We start from the raw sequence: 25348 nt of genomic DNA, 5'->3' as shown, positions 1-25348 counted from the left end.
AAATGGTTGGGATCTGGATCAGTGATTTGGTCATGGTTGTAAAGAAGAATAAATAAGTCTGCAAACTGTAAACTGTTGGAATAGCGCATACTGGTTAATTGGGTTTCTGATTAACTATGGGTTAATGAGAAGACACTTGTTTGAAATCTCTCTAAATTGACTTGGTGCCTTTTCCTGCTTTAATAAGTAGTCTAATGAACATAATTAAATCTTCTCTTTCTGATTCAGCCTCCTGCAATGCCTCAGGATCATTACTCTGAACATAATATATAATTCTATACCATACTGTAGTGACAGAAGGTTTAGGAGTTTAAAATGGCCCTGGACATTTCTGCGCCTTTGAAAAATAAGTCTCTGTGATCTGTGCATTTCACTGTATGTAAATTTACCTTAATTAAGTAAATGCCTGTTACATATTGTAGAATAATAGACTATTCGCTCCAGAAGAGACTTTTGAGATTATGAAATTCAATGCCATTATTTAATAGATGAGAAAACTAAGACCCAGAAAATAACGAGGATTAGTATAGCGAGACAACGAACGATGTCTCCTGATTGCAAATCCAGAGGCCCTTTGACTCTACCATGCTGCGACCTTCAAATGGCTTGGGATTTTTGTCATTTGTCTCCCTTCCCCCATAAAAAGTGGAGTCCATTCTCAAAACTGGCTATTTGGGGGTTTTGGTCAAATGAATATAAGCTCCACTAAAATGTAAGCTCCCTAGGGGAGCCTGTTTTGTTCACTGACGTCTCTTCAACACCTAGAACAGTGCCTGCCCCTTGGAAGGCCCTATATAAATGTTTTTTGAATGAAAGAATGAAATGAAAGTGGAATATGTGTTCTATACAAGATAACTTGATCTCAAGCTCATAGGCTACCTCTAGCTCTGTGTTAATCTACTCAGCATTTATTAAGACTGACAGTATACAGATTACAGGTTTCAATCATTGGAGTTCATATGAACTTCGGGTTCATAATTAGAAAAGGAAAGTAAATGGATAAATATGAAATAACTGTGGTGAAACATCATGAACTTTTGTCTCATTTTGACGGGGTATCTCAGTTTCAAACCCCACGTGTTTGAAGTGAGAAGCCCAGATGTTAAACTGTAAAAACCCTCTTCAGATGGTCAAATGGATCAACAAAAGAGAAGATGTCACAACTCAGCTTTGCCAAGCTGTTTGTTAAATATGAATTCTAATTCTGTTTAATATTTAAACGTCTCTTCAAACAAGGCAAACAGAGCCATCAAAACTATGGAGAACACAAAATTCTTGGACACTGTACCCTGTGCTTATTATCAGATATGCCCTTTGACTCTCAAAATTTGTGGGTATGTTTAAATCATCCGATAAGTGCTTCAGTATTAAGAAATACCTCAGAAACAAACTCAAGAATGAATGAATTGCAAAACCCCTCTATTTAAGGACTAGTTTAAAATTTAACAGTGTAAACATTTAAGGTTACATGCATTCACAGGTAGATTTAGACTTGGAGTCATGGTTTCAATAATACAAAATCAGAAGAGGGTACTTATCTACAAAACGAGATCCAGGTGTTATCACTTTATATTCCTGAAAATGCTTTTAGGTCTCCAGAATTCTTTGAATTTTTTTTTTCTTGAATCACCGCTAAACCATAAGTTCCTCGAAGTGGACAATCATGTCTAATTCCCACTTGTATCTGCAGTGCTTGGCACAGTGGTGGAAAATAAAAGGAAATTAAGTATTTGTTGAATGAATGAATTTTAGGGACAGAGTTAAGGGGCCTCTTGTAAATTATAAGGATACATGGAAACGTTAATAGGAAAATGTTTATGGTATCCAGGAGCATTTAACCAGAGTAAAGAGATGGGTAAAGATTAAGGGAAACGCAGACTTGTCTTTTCAGACTGATCTCGAGTATTTGTGAGCTTGCCTCTAAGCCCCTTAATCCTCATTATCACGAATATCCATTTCGAGAGCTTTGTGAGAAACACATACACACAAAAACATCTTTGCTGTTACGCAAGTACATTGAAAGGACAGCTTTCCTATAACTTCCTTATTTCTAATTTTGCCTAATTTCTGAACTACCGTGCCTATTAATAAAGAATCTTACACGTGCCATAGAGGTACTGCTTTCTGGGTAGAAATTTGACTTTCTATACTCTCTGCACTCGGATTTCTTTTCAAATCAAGATTAACCTCTCTGGAGCAAGAAGTTATATGGTAGAAGAGATTACAAGGTGGTGAAAATGATTGGGCATAGGGAATGCAGGGAAGAGGAGACTCTTTCTGACCCTTAAACTAGGAATGTGCAGCCTTTTGGAAGCAAAAAAACTGAGAACTGGCTACCCAGGCAAAGTCGATGGAATGTGCTTCCTCCTCAGAGAAGTGCTGTTAGGACCCAGCATCCCGTGGGGGTCAGCCTGAGACCTCAGGGGTCAGGGCTGTTGAGAGGGTCTGGTTTTCTGTACTTAAGGCTTGGAAAGTCATTGTTCATGCCAACTTTTCCTAATCTTATAATTCTAGAAATGTCAAGATCAGGGACAGCATCTGTACTTTATCTTTCCATTTTTCTAGTCAGAGATGGGGCTGAACGTGTAAACCTCCAGTAGTAAATGGCACCTTCGGTTAATGCTTAATTTATTAACCTTAGAAAAGGAAGTGTCCCCTTGTATTTTTATCATTGACTTTAAGGGTTTAAACATTTCACACAAATGTTTTTATTAGTTCTTCCCAACATCCTTATAACTAGATAAGGAGCACAGATAATGCTACACAACAAATCAAATTCCTGAACCACAAAAAGAGGTTAGCTGACTCTTAATCCCAACTTCTCAGCAAAGGGAGGTTTTGTTGTTGTTTTTAAACGATCTTTGCTCTCTTCACTGGTGAGCTTCTTTGCAGAGGAGAAGCTGAGAAGCTTAGAGAAATGTCCTGAAATATCTCAACAGAGCTTTATCTTCTTGCTATTTGAGTGAGGACCTTAACAAAATCTCTCTATGAGAGGTGGAGTTCCATCAGTTAAACTCTGATAGTAAATCCTTTGACCTTTTTGAAGGTGAGGATTAGGGCTGACCTAAGGCAAAATGATGAAATAATCAAAGTTATCTACCTTTCTCTCCTCCCACTTATAGGCACCTACCCTAGAGTTTCCTTCTCAGCCCCACCCTCCCTGTTATCTCTTCATCAGGACCTGATGACAGTCAGACTCTATTGCTCCTCCCTTTTTTGAAATTCAAGTTCTTCATTTTTATCCTCTCTGAAATCTAAACTGATTTTAAAGATGACAATGAATTAATCTGATAAATGAATGAATGAGCTGCTTCCATTTGCTAAATCCATTTTCTCTTTCCACTTTCACCTTAATTCACTCTGGCTCTTTTGCCCACCACTGAATTGAAGCTGGTTATCAGTTACCTTCATTGTTTGAGTTCCTAGATGCATTGGACATGTTGACCCCTCCTTCTTTCTTAAAATTCTTCTCTTAAACTTCAGACTGCAATTTCTGCTGGTTTTCCTCCTACGTAGAACAGTCTGGCCATTCCTCAGTCTCCTTTGTCGACTGCTACTCCTCTGCACGATCCTTAAATATTACTTCTTCAGAGTGCTCTCCTAGGGTCTCTTTTCTTATTCTAAGCTTCTAGTTTGGCTGTCTCAAATACTCCATGACTTTGACCATCTTTTCTATGCTCATGAATCCCACGTCTGTCCAGCCCCTCTCTCTCTCCTGAGCTTTAGATGTGTATTTCCAATTGCTTCCAGAGCACTTCCCCTGGGATGTTTCACAGGGACCTGCAACTCAACATGGTCAAAATTCAGCCTCCACATTTCTTCTTCCTCCTCCGTGTCCCTAGCTCAGTGACTGATGCCACCATAAACCCATTTGCTTATAACACAAAATATAATTAAAAAAAATTTTTTTTGCGGTACACGGGCCTCTCACTGTTGTGGCCTCTCCTGTCAAGGAGCACAGGCTCCGGACGTGCAGGTTCAGCGGCTATAGCCATGGCTCACGGGCCCAGCTGCTCCGCAGCATGTGGGATCTTCCCGGTCCGGGGCATGAACCCGTGTCCCCTGCTTTGGCAGGCGGACTCTCAACCACTGCGCCACCAGGGAAGCCCACCCAAAATATAATTTAACAAACATATAGTTTTTAAACACTGTTATGTGTCACATACTATGCTAGAACATGTACACAGGGATAAGGTGTTGGATAAGATTGGTCCCTGTCCTTGAGTTGCTTATAATCCAGTAGGGAAGGCAAACATTAAATAAATAATTGCACAGATACCTAATTCATCATAATTGTTACAAGCACTACCAAGGAAAAGATAAGGAATCATCTTTGACTCTTTCTCCTTCCTACACCTATCAATCTTTCTATCCTATCAGTTCTAACTCCTAAGTATCTCTTCAGTTTGTCCCCTTTTCTCTAGTGTGCTGCCATCAATAGCTCTCCCTTGAACTGAAATAGCTTTCTAACAGATTTCCTGTGTCTACCCTTGTGCCTGTGGTCTATTCACCACTCTATATCCATAGTGATCTCGTACAAATGCACATCGGCATGTCACTTCCCTGTTTAAAACCCTTCAGTGGAATAAGATTGTTTATATAAAAAAGGTAATAAAGTTGATAAGTTAATAGAGGTGAAAACATAATCTGGGGTTATTGAGCAAAATGCTGCAAGTGGTTCAGAGAGGGAGGGAGATTTGACTTCCCATTATAAACTCGTCTGTACCATTTCATCTGCTTTATGTACATGTGTTACTTTAATAAAAATAAATAAGTGGTGACCATGATGTAATGTATAGCAATATCAAATCACTATGTTGTGCACCAGGAACTAATATAGTGTTATAGGTCAGTTATACTTCAAAAACAAACAAACTCATAGGAAAAGAGATCAGATTTGTAGTTACCAGAGGTGGGGTGGGGAGGAGAGAGGGAACTGGATGAAGGTGGTCAAAAGGTACAAACTTCCAGTAATAAGGGAAATAAGTACTAGGGATATAGTATACAACATGATTGATATAATTAACATTGCTGTTTGTTACATATGAAAGTCTTTAAGAGTAAATCCTAAGAATTCTCATCACAAGGAAAAAATTTTTCTTTTTCTTTAATTTTTATCTATATGAGATGATGGATGTTCACCAAACTTATTGTGGTAATCATTTTGTGATGTATGTAAGTCAGATCATCATGCTGTGCACCTTAAACGTACACAGTGCTATGTGTCAATTACATCTCAATATAACTGGAAGGAAAAAAATAAAGGCAATAGTTCTCTGTAAAAAAAAAGAAAAAATATTGAAAGTTAGTATACTTGGACCAAGGCGAGAGGAGCGTGTATCCTAAGCCCCAGGTTTTAGGGGCCCCTTTGATCTTCTTTCAATAGGTGGAGGCATCCATGAGACCAAAGGGCTGTGTCCACCCTGAATCTGTGTTCACCTCCTTCTAGACTAGGCTCTGGGGACTTGGAACCCCAGTAGTTCTTGCCCATGTGGCCTCAAGTCCCCTTCCGGAGCCCATGTGGGCCTCTTCCCTGGGTCTACTCTCCAAGGGTGGACTGCACCACCTGTGCACACGTTGCCAGACCCCAGGGGTGGCTGTTTGAAGGGTATGTGACTGGAACTGAAATGTGGAAGTTAGAGAGTTATCCTGGAAGAGGGCGAGGACCCTCCCAGAGCGGGGGAAGTGTGGGGAAGTGTGTAGAGGCTGGGGGCTGGGAGCCGGCTCTTCTTGGTGTGGAACTCTGTGGCATTTGGGAATTCTAAATCCAAATCTAGCCTTCTAGAACATGAAGGCATATGTGTCAAGGCAAAAGGAAAGACGACCTCTTTATCCTCTTTTACTTAACAGTTTGTTGGCTTCATTTATAAATTCTAAATATTTGAGCGCGGTATGTGGGCCTTTGTTCTCTTGCCATAGCTCTGCAAATGTTAGGGGCAAACCTGTTGAAAATCCTCCTGATAACCTTTGTTTCTCCCTTACTACTACAAAGAAAAGAAAAGAAAAGAAAGAAATTAGGAAAGTGTTGGGCTTCACTGGTGGCGCAGTGGTTAAGAATCTGCCTGCCAGTGCAGGGGACACAGGTTTAAGCCCTGGTCCGGGAAGATCCCACATGCCGCGGAGCAACTGGGCCTGTGCACCACAACTACTGAGCCTGCGCTCTGGAGCCCGTGAGCCACAACTATTGAGCCAACATGCCACAACTACTGAGGCCCACGCGCCTAGAGCCCGTGCTCCACAACAAGAGAAGCCACTGCAATGAGAAGCCCGCGCACCGCAACGAAGAGTAGCCCCTGCTCTCCGCAACTAGAGAGAGCCCTTGCGCAGCAACGAAGACCCAACACAGCCAAAAATAAATAAATATATCTATTAAAAAAAAAGAAATTAGGAAAGTGTGGTTCTAAAGCCCTCCGGACATGCCTGTGCCTTTCCACATAATATTTAAAACTGCTTGTAAATGTTTCATAAGCCACGTTGCCACAGATGTAACTCAGCTATGGGAAACCCAGCATGTGCCAGGCAGCCACTTTAGAGATCCCGAAGGTCAGTGACAGGAGATGACACGACCCTGTCAGGCCAGCCCCAGCTCCCTTCAGCATCTCAGGATGAGCGTGTTCCTGTCTTAACTCCGTTCAGATTGAACCCAGCTGCGCTTTATGTATGTGACCTTCCATATGGTTTACCTCGTTCTTGTTACCCAAGCAAAGACATCGTGTTCACTTTACTGAACATTCATATTTTCAAACTGGCCCAAGTTTGTAGTTTTGTAAAAAATTTGAATTTGAAACTACTCTGATTCTCTCTCTCCTTTCCTTCCTTCCTTCTTGAAGACACGGCACATAGACATTTGTTCCCCAAAAAAGAAAGTTATTGTGAATTTCTTTTGTCCCGAAAGTAAATAAGCTTTTCATTGGGAAGAAAGCAGACCAGCTTATGGACCCAGAGTCCAGGACTTCTCATCGCATTTCTAAGAGGGTCCCATCATGTGCTCTTCAGCAAATACTGTAGCTTCTTCATGCCTCTTTTTCTTCATCTCTAGTTACACAGAGCTGAGGCTTCTGTCCTACTGCCCAAAGGAAGTGGCTATCTGCATAAACTGAATAAGGACAGAAAAGTACAAAATGTCATGTGAATATGTTTTATTCATGAGAAACAGTATGAAAGCAGGGTACAGTGATGAAAGAACTATTGGTCACAGAGGGTATTTTTTTTCCAGCCACACCCACGTACTGACAACAATCTCAGCCAGTTGTGTTTTCTCTGATTACAAAGAGGTAACAGAAGAAAATTCTGGCTGCACCAGAGTCCCACTTCACATAAAAGGGACATTTTTGGAGGCAAGACTCATGGATAGCAAGACTAAGGGGTAGTCACAAGGACAAAGGTTCCTTCCAGTTCTAAAATTCTAGAATTTTAAATTTTTTGAGAGTTTGAGAGTAGGAATGTTCAGCTGAATAGAACTACTCCACTTTTCAGTGTTAGTGTCAAAATTCTGGCATCGCCTGGCCTGTCTGAGGTTGAATTTATCTTAATCTGGGATTAGGTCAGTTGACCTCGCAGGATTAGAAATACAGGATTTCAAAAATTTTATTAGCTTTGCTGGATGAATCCAAAAGATAGGAACGTATACCTTTTACTGGCATCCAAAAGAGCTTGACCAACACCTTTTCCTTTTATTGAATCACTCACTAAATTACCAGACTGATGGGAAAGGAGTATAGATTTCCAAATCCAAGGATAATTGAAGGTAAGCCCTTCAGTGGTAGACCAAGAACAGGGCTGTGAAGGGTCTGGAGTCTATTTCTTCCCAGACAGAGGGTGGAGTGGGATGAATATATTAGACAGGGACAGAGAAGTGCATGTCTCACAAAATGGAAAGGAAGAACTACTGACAGAAGAAGCAGGGGCAGCTCCTGTTCATTCCTGCCCTAAGCCATCTTTCTGCCCTTGGCCAGCATCACTGAATGTTAGAGCCTACAACTGGCTGGAGATACTCACCATCCTTATAAAGCCGCTTATTGAATAAAATGTTGTGAAGAGGTCCACTTTCTTCATACAAGGCTAGTAACTGATGGAAGTTTCATACTCACTTTGAAGTTTGGAAACATACAGTAAGTCCCCCACATATGAACAGGTTCCTTCCGAGAGCGCATTCATTACGTCCCATTTGTTCATACGTCCAGCAGATTTAGCCTAGCTACCCAACTAACACAATCGGTTATATAGTACTGTGCTGTAATAGGTTTATAATACTTTTCACACAAATAATACATAAAAAACAAACACAAAAACATTTTAAATCTTACAGTACAGTACCTTGAAAAGTACAGTAGTACAGTACAACAGCTGGCATACAGGAGCACCACGTTCACATCTTTGAAAGTTTGCAACTTGAAGGTTTGTATGTAGGGAACTTACTGTATTGTATATCTTGTGTACTGGTCCTCCATCACCAGAGTGAGATGAGTGAATTCCTGTGTGTTTCCTCCTGATTCCTGTGGTAACTAAATCACTGCCAAAATAGCTTTTTCTGTGAAATGTTTAAAGAAGATAAAAATATTACAGTTGTTATTGCAAATGTCTTCATGAAAAGAATCTTTTTTTCTTAGAATCTCCCACGTTGGTCCTAAGGCTAGATGCAAATGGAATTTCCTTCATGAAGGAAAGCTAAGGATTCTCACTATGATATGCGAGTACTTACTTACCTCTTGTCTTCCTTAATGAAAGATCATCATTTCCCATTGCAGTTCTCTGTAAGGGCCCCTAAGGTAACCTATTGTTGGTAGATTTTGACTCCAAACCCAGCTTCTATTGATATGTCCAAGTGACCAGTGTAGCTGAGATGGCAGCAAAGAATCTATGGGGTATCTTTGGTATCTGCTCTATCTCTTTGCCAACCTAAAATCTGGGAAGGTTGCAGGTTAGTTTTTAACACAAAGGATTTACAAGCCAATATGGAAATATTCTCACCTAAGTTTATGAAACTTTCTGATTTCTTCTATATAGATTGTGTCATTAAATAGGTATGTACAAAAAGCTATGAAAATTTTTTCATATAGGTCTGTTAGTTAATAGCTAGTATGTGTTTCTCACAAAATCCTGGAACAGAATCAAACTCCCATTTTCAATATGGGGTGGGAGCTCAGATTGGAAAACAAAGAGGAAGACATTATACAGAGAGTATAAAGCCACTAGCTTCCAAGTCCTGAATTGCTTCGACCTCATTTCCCCATTGCTATACCAAAGAAATGTGCAAATATTTTTCATTCTGCTGATGGGCACAGTGATAATGAACTAATGTTGGCAAGATCTTTTGAAATGAGAATATAAAGTTTATTAAAGAAGCAAGAAACAAGACTAGAGAAAGCCCTTTTGATTGGCCAGATTTTATAATGTTACATAACATGTTTTTTGCACCAAAGGAATAGGGCAGCTGACTTTAAAAAGGATTTTTTAAACTCTTCCTTTTACTTTGATAATAGCGAAAACCAGTTTGATTTAGCAATTACTTAAACTGTTTGAAAATTCAGGCATCTGAGAGCCAAATGATGTAGTCCCTACTGCTTTGTTTTAATCTTTCATTCAGCAACATTTACTGAATTTACAGTGTATGTCAGCACTCTTCCAGACTGGGTGGGAGACAGAAAGATGTCTAAGAGGGGAACACCTTCCACAAATGAATTTATAATTTAGTAGAGGAGGTAAGGTATACATACACAAATATCCAGCATAAGACAATGCAATGCAGGCTGTAAGAAAAGTGCAAAGTACTTTCCTGGGGTGATTGGGACATTTTGTGGTGAGTTGGCCTTGGAGCTGGTCATGAGTAGGACAAGATCTTCCAGAGTGAAAACACGGTCAGAGTACCTCCTCTGTGAAGGCTTTGCTGACCCTCTCCCCACTCCCCTTCCCTTCCCTGCCCCAAATGGAGGTAGATTTGTGTGCTACTTCTGCCTTATTGCATACTGTAATTTATATAGACTTTCATTGTAACAATTATAGTCTAATTGCTGTTTGCAAGTGTTGTCCCTCCAGGAAATTATAAAGTCCTTTAGGACAGGAACCATGTCTCTTCATGTTTGTTTTCCTAACATATAGCAGGGTATAGTGTATGTATCTACTGACAGTGTATCTACTCAATAAATATTGAGGGAGAAAGGAAATACATTACACAATACATTCAGGGATCAGCGTGTGCTGGAATTTGGCTGGAATCAAAGATTCATGAAGGAGAACAGTGAGAATTAAAGCTCCAAGACTAGGTTGGAAAGTAGGTCTGAAACTATCAAGTGTTGGTGGTAAATGGAACAGTGGAAACTCTTCTATGCCGCTGGTGAGACTGTAAATTGGTACAACCATTTGGGGGAAGAGTTTATTAACATCTAATAAAGTCAAAGATGCTCATATCTTGTGACCCAGAAATTCCAATTCTAGAGTAAGTCTTGCTCATGTTTACAAGGAGACAGATGTAGAATATCCATAGCAAAAAGTTGGAAACAAACTCAGTGTCCATCAGCAGGAGAATGGATGAATAACTACAGATTTATCAATAATGAGTAATGAATAGCTATAATAATTATATCTACGTTATATATATTCATATTAGTCATAGCTGATGTATAATAAAAAATAACTACAGATATATCAACATGGGTGAATATCATGCTGGTGTTTCACCTGTTGATACTCATAACAGCCTGAGGAGACAACCTCCTCGAGTTATAGTTAAGAATGTTTTATGAAACACTGGAGCTCTACCACCCGCACTTCTGGGTGTCTAGCTTGCATACATACTGACTTCTGCAGATTTTGGCTTCTCAGCCTCCATCATCATGTGAAGCAATTCCTTATAGTAAACCTACGCATCTGTTGATCAGTCAATAGGTCAGTAGATGGGTAGATAAAGATCCTGTTGGTTCTTTCTCTGGAGAACACATACTAGTATACCTACTAAATAAAATGGGTTTTTATTTTCTTCTTAATTTGCTCACATTTCAAAAACTCTTCAATTCAGTTTCCTTATTTGAAATTAGGGCTAGAAACTTATGTCTCATCAGGCTGTTGTGAGTATCAACAGGTGAAGCACCAGCATAGTGCTGGGCACATAAGTGCTCACTTAAAGTTAGTACTTTTGATTGTGACCCTTGCTAAAAGAATATTGCTTGGTCAATTGATCATGAAGCCAGCCTGCAAAAATGTGGGTTGGGCCTTGAGTGGGTGGGTGAGTGGGAATGGTAGGGTCAAACCAGCTTACCTCAATATACTCCAGAGTAAATCTGAAGTCCAACGTAAGTTCAATATTTTCTCCCTGCCAAGAAAATGTGGGCTGTGTCATTCTTTTATCATCAAAGATATCATGATCATCACATGATTTTTACTGTACTTTTATTTTACTAACCTTAGAAGCTTATGGGTACTAACTTCCAGGAAGAAAATGAGGTCCAGCGATTTACCATTATTCCCACATACAAATGGAGAAATTGAAATTCGGGAATTGTGTCTTACCCAAACGAGTATGACAAGTCAGCCCCTAAGTTCAAATATCTCTCCAGACATATAGGCAGCTAGTGAGGTCAGGTTCTCTGTAGAGTTAAATGCCAGGTGAAGTGAGGGTGCCAAATAAAGAGAAGACATTGGTCTCCCTTCAAGCTAAGGATAAATAGAAGCTAAAACTTGTGGAAAATATGTAGAAACCCATCCTATGAGGAATATATATATTTATGATTCCAATTCCTTCAAGTCTTTGCTCAAATTTTACTTTCTCAATAACACCTACCTTGGTCATTCTATTAAATACTGCAATCTACCCCCCTGCCCATTACTTCTGATTCTCCATTTCCTGCTGCACTTTCTTTTAAATTGAAGTATAGTTGATTTACAATATTGTGTTAGTTCAGGTGTACAGCAAAGTGATTCAGGTATATATATATATATTTGAAAAAGAGGATATATTATATATATCCTCTTTTTCAAATTTTTTTCCATTATAGGTTATTACAAGGTGTTGAATATAGTTCCCTGTGCTATACAGTAGGTCCTGGTTGTTTATCTATTTTATATATAGTAGTGTGTATCTGTTAATCCCATTCTCCTAATTTATCCCTCTTCCCGTTTCCCCTTTGGTAACCATAAGTTTGTTTTCTATGTCTGTGAGTCTGCTTTTGCTTTGTAAATAAGTTCATTTGTATCATTTTTTTAGATTCCTATATATGTTATATCATATATTTGTCTTTCTCTGCCTGACTTACTTCACTTAAGTATGATAATCTCTAGGGCCATCCATGTTGCTGCAAATGGCATTATTTCATTCTTTTTTATGGCTGAGTAATAGTCCATTGTATGTATATACCACATCTTCTTTATCCATTCATCTGTCAATGGACACTTAGGTTGCTTCCATGTCTTGGCTACTGCAAATAGTGCTCTTATGAACATTGGGGAGCATGTATCTTTTTGAATTAGAGTTTTTGTCTTTTCCGGATATATACCCAGGGATTGCTGGATCATATAGTAACTCTATTTTTAGTTTCTTAAGGACCCTCCATACTGTTTTCATAGTGGCTGTACCAGTTTACATTCCCACCAACAGTGTAGGAGGGTTCCCTTTTCTGCATACCCTCCCCTCCTGCCATACTTTCTACCTTACCTATATAATACCTATTATATAATCTATGTATTTAGGTTTATTTTTTATTATCTCTCCCTACGGACACACACAAACACACACACACACACGCACACACACAAATGTAAATTCCGTAAGTGCAAGGACATTCTGTTTTGTTCACTGATGTATCCCAAGTGCTTAAAGGGTACCTAACACATATGAGGCACTCCATGAATGTGTGTGGGATAAACAGGTTCTGAGAGACTACAGGAAAGTTTCAAGATAAGGAAGACATTTTGAACACATGCATTTGCTCTCTCCCTAAACCCTAGTAAACGAATGGTAAAGAGATTTTTTTAAAGAGGCATAATCCCACAAGGACAAAAAGAATGGGGGACGAGACAACAGTAAGACTTTGGAAGCTGGAAAACAGATGAATGAATGATGATTGTCTTAGTAGAACCTGGAAAGCTAAAGCTTAAGCCGGCAGTGGGGATAGCCAAGAAGCAATGTGATTTACAGTGAAGAGAAGCCACAAAGGTTCCAGATTTGCTGGTACCAGCTTCCTCTGCAAGTGTGTGTGTGTGTGTGTGTGTGTGTGTGTGTGTGTGTGTGTGTGTGTGTGTGGTGAGGGGTGAAATTATGGCTGAGAACAGGATAGTTGTTCCGTTGTGAGGAGATCCCCCCAACTCGAGACATAACACTGGAGGTTCATTCATTGGACAGGGTAAAATCAGGGGTCTCTTGACTGGGAAACACCAGATTCAGTTAAAGGCAGAATTATTATGTCAGTCTGGGTCCATCCAGGAGACAGAAACTACACAGTATTATACCAAAAAATGGGAGCTCAGTAGAATATTTACATACTGAAGGTCAGACTCCTCAGTCCCTTTCCTCTTTCATCTTCTAAACGCTGGCAGCCAGGCTGAACTATTCAGGCAGGAGATTGAAGGAAGCTTCTTTGCAGACTCTGACAGCCTAAAAGGAAAAACCTATGATATTGCAAATGACTCAAAGAAATAATCCATTTGGGAACACAGAGATCTGCTTGCATCATTGAATGTGCTCAACGCATGCTTAGAGACTCTGATTGGCTTTTTGGTGCCCTACTACCATACATGAACAGATAGCTAAGGATCATCAGTTATCTGTGGAAACATATCTGCCCTAACAAATAACAGGAAAAAGAAAAAACTTGGAGGACAAGAGACTGTTCAAGGAGAAGGAAAATATTTCCTCAAACTATCAATATTCTCAAAGGAATAAGAGAAAATATTGCATCCATGGAACAAGACAAGAGGCAATAAAAAGGAAAATTCCAAAAGAACTTTTGGAAATTAAAGTATGATAGCAGATCTTAAAAACAATCGGGGCTTCCCTGGTGGCGCAGTGGTTGAGAGTCCACCTGCTGATGCAGGGGACACGGGTTCGTGCCCCGGTCCGGGATGATCCCACATGCCGCGGAGCGGCTGGGCCCGTGAGCCATGGCCGCTGAGCCTGTGCGTCCGGAACCTGTGCTCTGCAACGGGAGAGGCCACAACAGTGAGAGGCCCGTGTACCGTAAAAAAAACAAACAAACAAAAAAAAACAATAGAAGGTTGTAGGGTGCAGTTGAAGAAAACTCCTAGAAAATCAAGCGAAAGAAAAAGACATGTAAAATAAAAGAGAAATTTTTTAAAAATAGAGGATCAATTCTGGAGATTCTATAGTGAGAGAAAGAATAAAGAAAATGGATGGGGAGGAATAATTAATCCAAAAAAGTTTGTCAGAATGGAATGACATTTCTAGATTGAAAGAGTCCACCAAATGTCCTTAATGCTGGATGAAAACAGATCCATACCAATTTCATATCATGAAATTTTGGAAAACTGAGGACAAAGAGACTATCTTTTTTTTTTGAATTTTTGAATTTTATTTTTTTATACAGCAAGTTCTTATTAGTTATCTGTTTCATACATATTAGTGTATATATGTCAATCCCAATCTCCCAATTCATCACACCACCACCACCACCCCCCGCCACTTCCCCCCTTGGTGAGGACAAAGAGACTATCTTAAGAACACTCTTTTTCATGAGACTGACAGAGAATGGAGTTCTTCAGAATAAGGAGAAGCTAAGGAAGAGGAACACAGAGGATCCAGGAGCAGGGAGTCAAACCTAGGAGAGAAGAAAAGGGAATTTCTAGAACAATGCTGAAGAGAATTCCCAGGACAAGAGCTCTGCAGCAACTTAGAGAGCAGCCAGTCCAGGTTGGAGCAAGTGAGAGCAAGTGGAGCAAGTGGCTCCAGGGGAGATTTCTTCAAGAAGAAGAAATTGATAGAATACCTAATATGACCAAATGCATTGAGAAGAGATATAGACGATTGGTGGGGAGGTTAGGTTGAATTAATGATTGAATACATAGAAAACTAAGTGAAAAAAAGATAATCATTAGGTCCAGAGAAAACAAAAAGTTGTGTAAGAAAGAAATCATGGATATATGACATGGCTAATGTGTGAGCAATATTTACGTAGTCATAGCAATATAAACTCTGAATATTGAAATAACCAAAAATTACAACACAGCTGTTTGGGGAGGACAGGGAAAGTGAAACCTACTCACACCTATGTGAATAAGTCAGAACGTGGTGGTGGTGGTGATGATCAAGAAAGTGAGATTCTCATCTTCCATGGAGGGAAGTCAATAAATAACGAATACGAAATCTAAAAATCAACAGGTAGCCACATAAGCATGTCATTTAGAGATACAGAGGTAAATGCCAAAAGAGTCGCTATAAAGAGTTGAAAATGGTTACCTCTGAGGAGCAGAAAATGGTGAGAGGTGGATGGCCTACTGTTATTTTCAAAACAGGCCTTATAAAACTATTTGACTCTTTAAACTATGTACATGTATAACTTAGGTATAAAATAAAAACAAAATTCAAAGAAACTGCAAGAGACTTTTCAAGTGAAAAGAGCCCATTGGGACATTCCCCACCCCTCCAATCTATTACCACAGCACTGTCTTATCTCATATCTCGCCAGCCTCTCCCCAACACCACCACTGCCTCAACAAACCAGGTACTAAGAAGAAAGGCAGACACTGGTTGAGTCTGGGATCTGCCCTGCCAGGATCTTGTCAGGAGCCCTGGGTCATCTTTAGTCCATTATCAGATAACTTCTCCCTAGACAGTTTAAAGGCTTTCTACTGAAGTGAAGTTACAAATATCAAAACTCAGATGGCCTCTCCTAATGTTTTCCTCTTCCTTACGTTTCACTGACTATCTTGATTCCAAAACCCTCGATTCTAAATGCACCTTCTACTCCTTCTTTCTTTAGATTCTCCTTCTTTAGAGACAGGGATGGCCTCAGGGTCCATCTGCTTTTGGTTGATACTCACACTTGCCCAGTCATTAACACTTGTGTAACAGACTATTTCTGCTACCCTTTCACCTCATTGTGTTGCCTTCACCAGTGATAAAGGGCAGAGGTATACTATTAGCTATGGTTACTTTTTGTAGAGAACATTACCCTTAACTTACCAAATTCTAGAATATTTTTTCTTTCTTTTTCACTGGCTATTCTACTGGCTCTGATTCTAAGGCTGGTCTGTGACATAAATAACAGAACTGTTTGGAGGACACAGTTAAGTGACCCTGGTAGATCAGGTGAGCTAATCTGTTCATTGCGTGGTACTCCGGGGAGACGAATGTCTCATTTTAGATTAGTTCAAAACAAAACAAAACAAAACATTTCATGCTGTCCTTGGCTCTGGCCTAGACAACCCTCTTATCCATGTTAGAGAAGGCATACTTATCCTGTTTTCAATTAAACAAAGCTAGAAGAGATGAAGAATGAATTGGGGATTCAGAAAACTCTCAATAGGTTGCAAAGTTAAGATTAATAAATAAATGAAATTTACCATGCTTATGTTCAAAATATTAACTTCACAAACAGCATGTGCAAGATTTAGCTTAACAGTTCATGTGAAAAATGCTACGAGTCTTGACTAATAACAAGTTTAGCGAGTTGACAGCAGAAAGCGGCTGGGGGTGACTGCCAAAACAGTAACTGTTTCTCTTTCTACCTCCCTGAGAGCATAGGCAGGATTGTTTATGTTATATTAATCAATTCACCAATAAATATTTATTGAGGATCTACTAGGTGTCTAGTATGAGGAAAGTGCTGTGATAGAGAACGAGAGGAAGAAAGTAACAATCTTTTAGCAGGTTGACAGACAACATATACTTAGGAAATTATAGCAGTAATGATAACTTACATTTGAATAATGCTTTAATTTATCATGTTCAATCATTTTTTGACTTATGGCTGCCCTGTGAGGTGGTAAGTCAAATACAGTCACCATTTTAAAGATAAGAAATTGAGGCTCAATGAAGTAAATCGCTGATGCTCAAACATTTTGCTCTCAGGACCCCTTTACACTTTTAAAATTATCAAGGTATTGGGTTGGCCAAAAAGTCGTTCGAGTTTTGGTGTGAGATGTTAATGAAAAACCCGAACGACCTTTTTGTCCAACCCAATACTTCAGAGCATATTCAGAGATTAAACCAAAATGGATCAAAGACCTAAATGTAAGAGAACTGTAAAACTCTTAAAAGAAAACAGTGTAAATCTTTGTGACCTTGGATCAGGCAGTGATTTCTTAGATATGACATCAAAAGCAGAAGCAACAAAAGAAAAAAATTAATTGGATTTCATTAAAATTTTAAAGATACTCTCAAGAAAGTGAAAAGACAACCCACAGAATGAGAGAAATACAGTTGACCCCTGAACAACATAGGTTTGAATTGCAAGGGTCCACTTTTACACGGATTTTTTTTTTCTCAATAAATATGTAGTTGGCCAACCACAGTCAGTTGGTTGAATCCACAGATGCAGAACCTGCAGATATGAAACCTGCAGTTACTGAGGGATTACTATATTTGCAAATTATGTATCTGATGAGGGACTACTATCCAGAATATATAAAAACTGTTATAATTCAACAATTAAAAGTAATAATAATCCAGTTTTTAAATGGGCAAAGGATTTAAATAGACATTTCTCTGAAGGAGATGTGCAAATGGCCAATAAGCACATGAAAAGATACTCAGCATCATTAGATTAGGAAAATGCTAATCAAAATCATACTGAGATACTTCACGCTCACTAGAATTGCTCTAATGAAAGAGGCAGATAACAAAGTGCTGGATGCAGAGAAATCGGAACCCTCGTACACTGCTGCTGGGAATGTAGAACGGTGCTGCTGCTTTGCAAAACTGTTAGGCAGTTTCTTGAAGATTAAACGTAGATTTACCATGTGACCCGACAATTCTCCTAGATATACATCCAAGAGAATTGGAAACATATGTGCACATAGAAACTTATACATGAATATTCATAGCAGTGTTATTCATGATAACTGAAAAACTAGAAACAACCCAAATATCCATCAACTGATGAATGGATAAACAAAAATGTGATATATCTATCTAATAGAATATTATTCAGCAATAAAAAATTGAAGTACTGATATATGCTACAACATGAATGAACCTTGAAAACATTATGTCAAATGAAAGAAGCCTGTCACAAATGACTGCATATTGTATGATTCTGTTTATATGAAATATCCAAAATAGGAAAATCTCTAGAGATAGAAAGTAAAATAGAGAGTGGTTGCCTAGGACTAGTGTTGGATGGGTGGAGGGGTGCTGGTCACGGGGGGATATGAGGAATGACTACTAGTGAGTAGTCACTTTTTTTTTGAGGTATAGTTGATTTTCAATATTATATTAGCACAACGTAGTGCTTCAAAACTTTTGTAGATTTCACTCCATTTGTTGTTATTATGAAATATTGTCTATATTCCCTGTGTTGTACAGTATATTCTTGTAGCTTATTCATTTTATACATAGTAGTTTGTACCTCTTAGCAGGTAGGGGGTTCTTTTTGGGGCAATGCAAATTTTCGAAAATTGATTGTGATGATGGTTGCACAACTATGTGAATATACTAAAAACCATTGAACTATGTACTTTAAATGGGTGAATATTATGATATGTGAATTATACCTCAATAAAGCTTTTATTAAAAAAATTGAGGACCCAGAAGAGTATTTGTTTATTTGGATTTTACATAGTAAATCCACATAACCTATTAATAACCTATAATATAGTAACCTATTACATGTTAACATAAACAAATAACATAACAAATTTTTATGAAAAAAATAACAATTTTCCAGACTTCCCTGGTGATGCAGTGGTTAAGAATCTGCCTGCCAATGCAGGGGACACAGGTTCAAGCCCGGGTCTGGGAAGATCCCACATGCCACGGAGCAACTAAGCCCGTGCATCACAACTACTGAGCCTGCGCTCTAGAGCCCATGTGCCACAGCTGCTGAAGCCCGCACACCTTGAGTCCGTGCTCCGCAACAAGAGAAGCCACCGCAATGAGAAGCCAGCGCACCACAATGAAGAGTAGCCCCCTCTCGCCGCAAGTAGAGATAGACCATGGGCAGCAACGAAGACCCAACACAGCCAAAAAAAAAAAAAGAAAATTTTCCAAAACAAAGAAAATACCTAGTGAGAGTAGAGTTATTGTTTTACATTTTTATCAATCTCTTTAATGTCTGACTTAATAGACGATAGCTGGATTCTCATATTGGTTGTTTGGCTGAGGTATATGAAGAAAGTTCTAATCTCATACAGATATAGTTGGAAAAAAGTAAAGTATTTTAATAGCCTTTTTAAAATTTAATTTAATTTTTTTTATACAGCAGGTTCTTATGAGTTATCTGTTTTATACATTTTAGTGTATATATGTCAGTTCCAATCTCTCAATTCATCATACCACCACCACCACTCCCCCCTCTTTTCCCCCTAGGTGTCCATACGTTTGTTCCCTACAACTGTGTCTCTATTTCTGCCTTGCAAACCAATTCATCTGTACCATTTTTCTAGATTCCACATATATGTGTTTATATACGACATTTGCTTTTCTCTTTCTGACTTACTTCACTCTGTATGACAGTCTCTAGGTCCATCCACATCTCTGCAAATGACCGATCCTTTTTATGGCTGAGTAATATTCCATGTATATATGTATATATGTATCACCTCTTCTTTATCCATTCGTCTGTCAATGGCATTTAGGTTGCTTCCATTACCTGGCTATTGTAAATAGTGCTGCAATGAACACTGGGGTGCATGTGTCTTTTTCTCATTTTTTGTTTTAGGATTTTTCATATGTTGACATTCATTTTTTTTTAACATTTTTATTGGAGTATAATTGCTTTACAATATTGTGTTAGTTTCTGCTGTATAACAAAGTGAATCAGCTTAGGCTTCCATGGTGTCACAGTGGTTATGAATCCGCTTGCCAATGCAGGGGACACAGGTTTGAGCCCTGGTCCGGGAAGATCCCACATGCCACAGAGCAACTAAGCCCATGTGCCACAACTACTGAGCCTGCGCTCTAGAGCTCGCAAGCTACAACTACTGAGCCCACGTGCCACAACTACTGAGCCTGTGCACCTAGAGCCCGTGCTCTGCAACAAGAGAAGCCACTGCAATGAGGAGCCCGCGCACCACAAGGAAGAGTAGCCCCCACTCGCCACAACTAGAGAAAGCCTGAACGCAGCAAGAAGACCAAACACAACCAAAAAGAAATAAATAAAATAAATTTATTTTAAAAATATTTTTAAAAACAAGTGAATCAGCTATATGTATACATACTTCCCCACACCCCCTCCCTCTTGTGCCTCCCTCCCACCCTCCCTATCCCACCCCTCTAGGTGGTCACAAAGCACTGAACTGATCTCCCTGTGCTATGCAGCTGCTTCCCACTAGCTATCTATTTTACATTTGTTAGTGTATATATGTCAGTGCTACTCTCTCACATCATCCCAGCTTACCCTTCCCCCTCTCCGTGTCCTCAGGTCCATTCTCTACGTCTGCATCTTTATTCCTGTCCTGCCCCTAATTCATGAGAACCATTTTTTTTTTAAGATTCCATATATATGTGTTAGCATACAGTTTTGTTTTTCTCTTTCTGACTTACTTCACTCTGTATGACAGACTCTAGGTCCATCCACCTCACTACAGATAACTCAATTTCATTTCATTATATGGCTGAGTAATATTCCATTGTATATATGTACCACATCTTCTTTATCCATTCATCTGTTGATAGACACTTTGTAAATAGTGCTGCAGTGAACATTGTGGTACATGACTCTTTTTGAATTATGGTTTTCTTGGGGTATATGCCCAGTAGTGGGATTGCTGGTTCATATGGTAATTCTATTTTTAGTTTTTTAAGGAACCTTCATACTGTTCTCCATACTGGCTATATCAATTTACATTCCCACCAACAGTGCACGAGGGTTCCCTTTTCACCACACCCTCTCCAGCATTTGTTGTTTGTAGATTTTCTGATGATGCCCATTCTAACCAGTGTGAGGTGATACCTCATTGTAGTTTTGTTTTTTGTGTTTTTTTTTTGTTTTTTTTTTTTGTGGTACGCAGGCCTCTCACTGTTGTGGCCTCTCCCGTTGCGGAGCACAGGCTCCGGACGCGCAGGCCCAGCAGCCATGGCTCACGGGCCCAGCCACTCCGCGGCATGTGGGATCTTCCCGGACCGGGGCACGAACCCGTGTCCTCTGCAATGGCAGGCGGACTCTCAACCACTGCGCCACCAGGGAAGCCCCTCATTGTAGTTTTGATTTGCATTTCTCCAATAATGAGTGACGTTGAGCAGCTTTTCATGTGCTTCTTGGCCATCTGTATGTCTTCTTTGGAGAAATGTCTATTTAGGTCTTCTGCCCATTTTTTATTTCGTTTTTTTTTTTAATATTGAGCTGCATGAGCTGTTTTTATATTTTGGAGATTAATCCTTTGTCCGTTGATCTGTTTGCAAGTATTTTCTCCCATTCTGAGGGTTGTCTTTTCGTCTTGTATATAGTTTCCTTTGCTGTGCAAAAGTTTTTAAGTTGCATTAGGTCCCATTTGTTTATTTTTGTTTTTATTTCCATTACTCTAGGAGGTGGGTCAAAAAAGATCTTGCTATGATTTATGTCAAAGAGTGTTCTTCCTATGTTTTCCTTTAAGAGTTTTATAATGTCTGGCCTTACATTTAGGTCTTTAATACATTTTGAGTTTATTTTTGTGTATGGTGTTAGGGAGTGTTCTAAGTTCATTCTTTTACATGTACCTGTCCAGTTTTCCCAGCACCACTTATTGAAGAGACTGTCTCTTCTCCAGTGTATATCCTTGCCTCCTTTGTCATAGATTAGTTGACCATAGGTGCGTGGGTTTATCTCTGGGCTTTCTATCCTCTTCCATTGATCTGTATTTCTGTCTTTGTGCCAGTACCATATTGTCTTGGTTACTGTAGCTTTGTATTATAGTCTGAAGTCAGGGAGTCTGATTCCTCCAGTTCCATTTTTTCCGCTTAAGATTGCTTTGGCTATTTGGGGTCCTTTATTTCCATACAAATTTTAAGGTTATTTGTTCTAGTTCTATAAAAAATGCCATTGGTAATTTGATAGGGATTGCATTGAATCCGTAGATTGCTTTGGGTGGTATAGTCCTTTTCATAATGTTGATTCTTGCAATCCAAGACATGGTATATCTCTCCATCTGTTGGTATCATCTTTAATTTCTTTCATCAGTGTCTTATAGTTTTCTATATACAGGTCTTTTGTCTCCTTAGGTAGGTTTATTCCTAGGTATTGTATTCTTTTGGTTGCAATGGTAAATGGGAGTGTTTCCTTAATTTCTCTTTCAGATTTTTCATCATTAGTGTATAGGAATGCAAGAGCTTTCTGTGCATTAATTTTGTATCCTGCAACTTTACCAAATTCATTGATTAGCTCTAGTAGTTTTCTGGTGGCATCTTTAGGATTCTCTATGTATAGTATCATGTCATCTGCAAACAGTGACAGTTTTACTTCTTCTTTTCCAATTTGTATTCCTTTTATTTCTTTTTCTTCTCTGATTGCCAAGGCTAGGACTTCCAAAACTATGCTGAATAATAGCGGTGAGAGTGGACATCCTTGTCTTGTTCCTGATCTTAGAGGAAATGCTTTCAAGTTTTCACCATTGAGAATGATGTTTGCTGTGGGTTTGTCATATATGGCCTTTATTATGTTGAGGTAGGTTGCCTCTCTGCCCACTTTCTGGAGAGTTTTTATCATAAATGGGTGTTGAATTTTGTCAAAAGCTTTTTCTGCATCTATTGCAATGATCATATGGTTTTTATTCTTCGATTTGTTAATATGGTGTATCACATTGATTGACTTGCATATATTGAAGAATCCTTGCATCCCTGGGATGAATCCCACTTGATCATGGTGTATGCTCCTTTTAATGTGTTGTTGGATTCTGTTTGCTAGTATTTTGATGAGGATTTTTGCATCTATATTCATCAGTGATATTGGTCTGTAATTTTCTTTTTTTGGAGTATCTTTGTCAGGTTTTGGTATCAGGGTGATGGTGGCCTCATAGAATGAATTTGGGAGTGTTCCTTCCTCCACAATTGTTTGGAAGAGTTTGAGAAGGATGGGTGTTAGCTCTTCTCTAAATATTTGATAGAATTCACCTGTGAAGCCATCTGGTCCTGGACTTTTGTTTGTTGGAAGATTTTTAATTACAGTTTCAATTTCATTACTTGTGATTGGTCTGTTCATATTTTCTATTTCTTCCTGGTTCAGTCTTGGAAGGTTATAGCTAAGAATTTGTCCCTTTCTTCCATGTTGTCCATTTTATTGGCATAGAGTTGCTTTTAGTAGTCTCTTGTGATGCTTTGTATTTCTGCAGTGTCCATTGTAACTTCTCCTTTTTCATTTCTAATTTTATTGATTTGAGTTCTCTCCCTCTTTTTCTTGATGAGTCTGGCTAAAGTTTTATCAATTTTGTTTTTCTTCTTAGAGAATCAGCTTTTAGTTTTATTGATCTTTGCTATTGTTTCCTTTGTTTCTATTTCATTTATTTCTGCTCTCGTCTTTATGATTTCTTTCCTTCTACTAACTTTGAGTTTTGTTTGTTTTTCTTTCTCTAGTTCCTTTAGGTATAAATTTAGATTGTTTATTTGAGATGTTTCTTGTTTCTTGAGGTAGGATGCTATTGTTATAAACTTCCCTCTTAGAACTGCTTTTGCTGCATCCCATAGGTTTTGGGTCATCATGGTTTCATTGTCATTTGTCTCTAGGTATTTTTTGATTTCCTCTTTTTTTTTTTTTTTTTTTTTGCGGTATGTGGGCCTCTCACTGTTGTGGCCTCTCCCGTTGCGGAGCCCAGGCTCCGGACACGCAGGCTCAGCGGCCATGGCTCACAGGCCCAGCTGCTCCGCGGCATGTGGGATTTTCCCGGACCGGGGCACAAACCCGTGTCCCCTGCATCAGGAGGCGTACTCTCAACCACTGCACCACCAGGGAAGCCCTGATTTCCTCTTTGATTTCTCCAGTGATCTCTTGGTTATTTAGTAATGTATTGTTTAGCCTCCATGTGTTTGTGTTTTTTACATTTTTTTCCCTGTAATTTATTGCTAATCTTATAGTGTTGTTGTCAGAAAATATGCTTGATATGATTTCAATTTTTCTTAAATTTTCCGAGGCTTGATTTGTGACCCAAGATGTTTTCTATCCTGGAGAATATTCCACGTGCACTTGAAAAGAAAGTGTAATCTGCTGTTTTTGGATGGAATGTCCTATAAATATCAATTAAATCTATCTGGTCTATTGTGTCATTTAAAGCTTGTGTTTTCCTTATTAATTTTCTGTCTGGATGATCTGTCCGTTGGTGTAAGTGAGGTGTAAGTCCCCCACTATTACTGTGTTACTGTTGATTTCCTCCTTTTTGTTGTTTGTTATTTTTTGGTTTTTTGAAGATGCAAACATTGTTTTTAATGTAATAATAGTAATAATTAAATTACGTACCTGTGACTTCTTGTAAGAAATGCAAACACAGTTGATTACTTCCAGAAATGCTTATTGAAACAGCCAGTGGGGTCTGTCCTTCATAGTTCCTTGTGTTTGTGTCTGCTCCATAATTATATAACATCCATGCACAAAGCACATCATCCCTAAGGGCAGACAAACGTAAAGGAGTCTGTCCATCTTCTAAGCAACGCAAGTTTGTGTCTGCTCCTCTCTGAAGGAACATACGGCAATAAGAGTGATTGCTTTTTATCACAGCATAAACCCTTCTGAATGTTGATGTTGGCATTGTGGTCCAGGAGTCTTTTCACACAGCTTGACATCTCTTGGGTAATGGTGAGCTGAAGTGGCCTTGTACCTTTATCATTGAGCTGGTCGACCTCAGCCTTGAACTCCAGTAGGAGTGTCCAGATTCCGGTGTCAGTGAGCTCTTTCTTAACCTTTAGTGCATTTTCAGAGGCAGCAACAAAATACAGCAGCAGAAATGTCATCACATGAATTAGATGCTTAAACTTCAATCTAACAGATTCTCTTTATGTAGGATACTGGTCAGAGGCTCTCTGCTGCTTCTCTGGTGGGTGGGTAGCCCCGTTTCTGCTCTCTCGCTTCCCCTAGCCACCTCAAACCTGTCTTCTCAGCTGCTGCGTCTCTTACTTCTTTCAGCCTCCTCCTCCACACTCACCAACTTCTCGATTGAAGAAACAGCCCAGGCAGGGCCGGACACAGGTGTCCTTGATCCTTCATGATGCCTCACGGCCCCAGCCCTGCGAGCATCCAGACTGCTGAGCAGACTGGAGGTGGCAGTCCTGGCTTACGGGCAG

General features: G+C 39.2%; 1 protein-coding gene across 1 annotated transcript in view; it reads right to left on the bottom strand.

Annotated features, from left to right (window-relative positions):
• The window catches only part of WNT8B (Wnt family member 8B), an 85295-nt gene extending 60277 nt beyond the window's left edge, over positions 1-25018 (bottom strand). The window contains exon 1 of the mRNA XM_060125767.1: positions 24756-25018. Coding sequence (XP_059981750.1) covers positions 24756-25018 — 263 coding nt within the window. The remainder of the gene's footprint in view (positions 1-24755) is intronic.
• Positions 25019-25348: the final 330 nt, after the last annotated feature.

Source organism: Lagenorhynchus albirostris, chromosome 16 (genome assembly GCF_949774975.1).
Source record: "Lagenorhynchus albirostris chromosome 16, mLagAlb1.1, whole genome shotgun sequence".
Taxonomy (NCBI): Eukaryota; Metazoa; Chordata; class Mammalia; order Artiodactyla; family Delphinidae; genus Lagenorhynchus; species Lagenorhynchus albirostris.
This window is presented reverse-complemented; position numbering and strand designations above follow the sequence as displayed.